Below are 2,988 nucleotides of genomic sequence, written 5' to 3'. Positions count from 1 at the left end.
TTACCCGCGGATCGGCCGGACCCCGAAGCAGGAGGTCCCTGGAGTGACAGACACCCCCTCAGTTGCAGGGCAGACAGACTTCTCCCCCAAAGCAAGCTGCCTGCCACCACCCCCACCTTGGCCCAGCGCCTGCCGGCCCCATACAAGGTTCTGGGGAACGTGGGGAGGGGGCCTGGGCGGAGGGGCCTGCGGGAGCCCCTCTCTCCCGTCCACGGCGTCAGCCCACAACCCCTGCAGGACCCTGGGGTTCCTCTGCTGCTCCTCCTCCCGCCCCAGCCAGGGGCCCCTCAGGTTCCTCCCAGACCAGGCCCTGGTGGCTCAGCACCTGGGTGAGGTGGCAGCTCCCTGGTCCCCCCAGAGCCAGGGCTGCCCTGCCCCGGGGACCCCGGCTCCCCCAGAGGCCCCCTCCCTGCTGCCCCCTCCTCTGGAAAGACGACCCCACGGCTCCTGCGAGATCCCATGAGGGGTCCTCCCTGCTCTGAGGGTCCAGCTTCAGCCCCTGGGGGAGGGAGGTCTCCAGGGGCCCACTCACCGCTCCCGAGCCTCCCGGCCCTTGTCCGGCTCTCGGTCGTGGTTGGTCAGGGCTGAGACCCGCTCCGTGTCCACAGGCTTGGGCCAGGGGGGCGGCGTGGGGAAGGACGGGGGCGCCCGGTGCAGCCGGCTCCAGGCCTCCTGGGGGCTGGGCAGGCCGTGCAGTGTGGAGCCCTCCTTGGGGGCAAAGAGGCTGCTGCCTGCAGCTGGGGGGTGGGGGGACATGAGGCCAGGGGACTGTCCCCCACACAGGGCTGCCGGACCCCAGCTGTGTCCCCAGGGGTTAAGGACAGTGAGCGGGTGCAGCCCAGACCCCGTGGGGAAGCCCACAGAGGGGGAGGGAGGACACACGTGTGGGCAGGTCACTCACTCAGTGCGTGGCTGCCCAGGCCTCCGAAGGCGGCGCTGCCCAGGCTCCCCAGGCCCCCGAAGGTGCTTGTCCTGCTGAAAGGGTCTGCGGGGCAGCGGGCGGGGCTCAGGTCCTGGTGGCTCCTGCCTGGTGCCCTCCCCTGTGGCCCCGGGACCGACAGGGGCGGGCTGTGCAGTGGGAGAGGCCCTGGTTCTCGGGTCACCTCCCACCCCCGAGGGTTCCCGAGGCCACCCCATCACACCGACTTGGGCGCACCTACCTGCCAGGTGACCTGTGGGCAGGAAGCTGCCGGGATGGGCTGAGGGGCCGAAATGGCTGGCGGCGGGATGGGCAGCACCTGGGGGCAGGTTGGAGCTGGCAGCACCTGTCGGCTCGTTCCCGGCGGGGCTCCAGGTTTCTCTAGGAACCCCCACCCGCCTCGAAGGGGCCCGGCAGGAGGACCCCAGGGGCACAGGAGGGGGTGCACCCCGGGACAGAGGCCGGGCCTTCGTGGGCTGCTCCCAGCACCCGTGATCGAGACCCTGACAGAAGCTAACAGACGAGCCTGGTCACCCAGCGGGTTTGGTCGTGGCCCCCGAGTTAGGGCCGCGAAAGGCAGCCCCGCCCTGTGCCCCGGCCGCCCCTGAACCGAACCTCGAGGCCGCCAGGCGGGGAGCATGCCCTTCACTCCAGGGGGTTTCTGTGAAGACCGTGATGGGAGTCCCCCAGCTCCATCTTTGGGCCCCAACCATGGGACAGCGGTGTCCCATCCCCCCGGGCCCTCAGCTACAGTTACACGTGCTTCTAAGTGACTCACAAGCCAAAGAAATCAACCCAGAAGCAAGAACCAGCCCGCCCAGTGCTGATGGGAACGGTGTCGGGTGGGGGCGTGGCTGGGGAGGGGGGGAGGGAGGCAGCGCCGGGAAAGGAGGCCCCTGAGGAAGGACCGTGGGGGACTCAGGAGAGACAGCAGCCTGACCCCAGCCCAGGGCAATGCCCGACCAGCAGGGGGGCACCCGGAGGGCCTAGCCTGGGCTGGGCCTGCCCTGGGGGAAGCGGCTAAAGAGCAGGACCGGCTGGGGGCAGGCAGCTCAGGCTCCAAGCTCAGAGCCACGGCTGGGCCCACGGAACACGGCGTGGGGGTGCCAGCGAACAGGGCTGCAGCCCCCACGGACCAGGCCCCTGGTCTGCAGGATCAGACACCGGGGAGGCCGCTGCTCAGCTGGGTCTGGAGGCCAGCAGACTGCTGCAAAGTGGCCGACCTGGTGACCCCTGCACCCCAGCCCCAGCCAGGTGACCGGGCTGGCCTCACAGACCCACCCACATGTAAGGGGACAGCAGGCGGCAGTGAGGGGAGGGAGAACGGGGAAGGGAGGGAACTTGGAGGTGCCATCGAGGCAGCTGGGGAGGAGGAGCTGTGGCCGAGGCCTGTGCTCACACCGGCCCGTGGGGGGGGGCTCTGGGGCCCGAGGCCTCCCCTTTATCTCAGAGGAAGGGCTGCTGTGCAAACCCTGTGCCTGAGCTGAACCCCCCTCGAGCCTGCAGTGTGGTCTGTGCCCCCCGAAGCCTGGGCGCTGGTCCCGGAGCTGCCCCGGAGGCGGCACCCACAGGTGGTGCCAGTTCGGTGCTGGGAGAACAGGCTCATTGGCTGCTGCCTCGCCCGGCACACCCGCAGGCCTGCGCTTGGCTGAGTCAGCTGTCGCTTCACTGTGACGTCTCAGCCCTGGGGGTGTGTACGCTGAGTCCTGCTAGGGAGTCCTCGAATCTGGGTGCACCCAGAGACCCCGACACAGCGTGACTGGTGTGGCTGCGGCGGGGGAACACGGGGTCCCGGGGCAGTTTCTACCTCCAATGAGAAGCCAAAACCCTCCCTGGGAGGGAGGCGGGCTGGGGAGGGCGTCAGAGACAAGCCCTGGAAGGAGGGGGGCGGGCGCAGGTCCCTCTGGGGCGCGATGGCTGGGGGAGCAACAGGTGCCCCCCCGGCACCAGCCCCAGGCGGCCTTACCTGAGCTGGAGAAGAGGGGCTGGGCCCGGTCATGTGGGGAGTGGACTCCGGGGAGCAGGCCCGGGGCGGGGGGCCTGCTGAGCACCTCCAGCTTGTGGGGGGG

General features: G+C 70.2%; 1 protein-coding gene across 1 annotated transcript in view; it reads right to left on the bottom strand.

Moving 5' to 3' along the window:
- Nucleotides 1-645: 645 nt before the first annotated feature.
- The window catches only part of LOC102241875 (autism susceptibility gene 2 protein), a 6,717-nt gene continuing 4,374 nt past the window's right edge, over nt 646-2,988 (bottom strand). Inside the window, exons 7-10 of the mRNA XM_014545361.1 lie at nt 2,886-2,988; nt 1,161-1,238; nt 902-985; nt 646-737 (exon numbers count right to left, since the gene is read on the bottom strand). Coding sequence (XP_014400847.1) covers nt 902-985; nt 1,161-1,238; nt 2,886-2,988 — 265 coding nt within the window. The 3' untranslated portion in view covers nt 646-737. The remainder of the gene's footprint in view (nt 738-901; nt 986-1,160; nt 1,239-2,885) is intronic.

This window comes from Myotis brandtii, unplaced genomic scaffold (genome assembly GCF_000412655.1).
Source record: "Myotis brandtii unplaced genomic scaffold, ASM41265v1 scaffold403, whole genome shotgun sequence".
NCBI lineage: Eukaryota > Metazoa > Chordata > Mammalia > Chiroptera > Vespertilionidae > Myotis > Myotis brandtii.
Note: the sequence above shows the minus strand (reverse complement) of the source record. Positions and strands in the feature narration are given on the sequence as shown.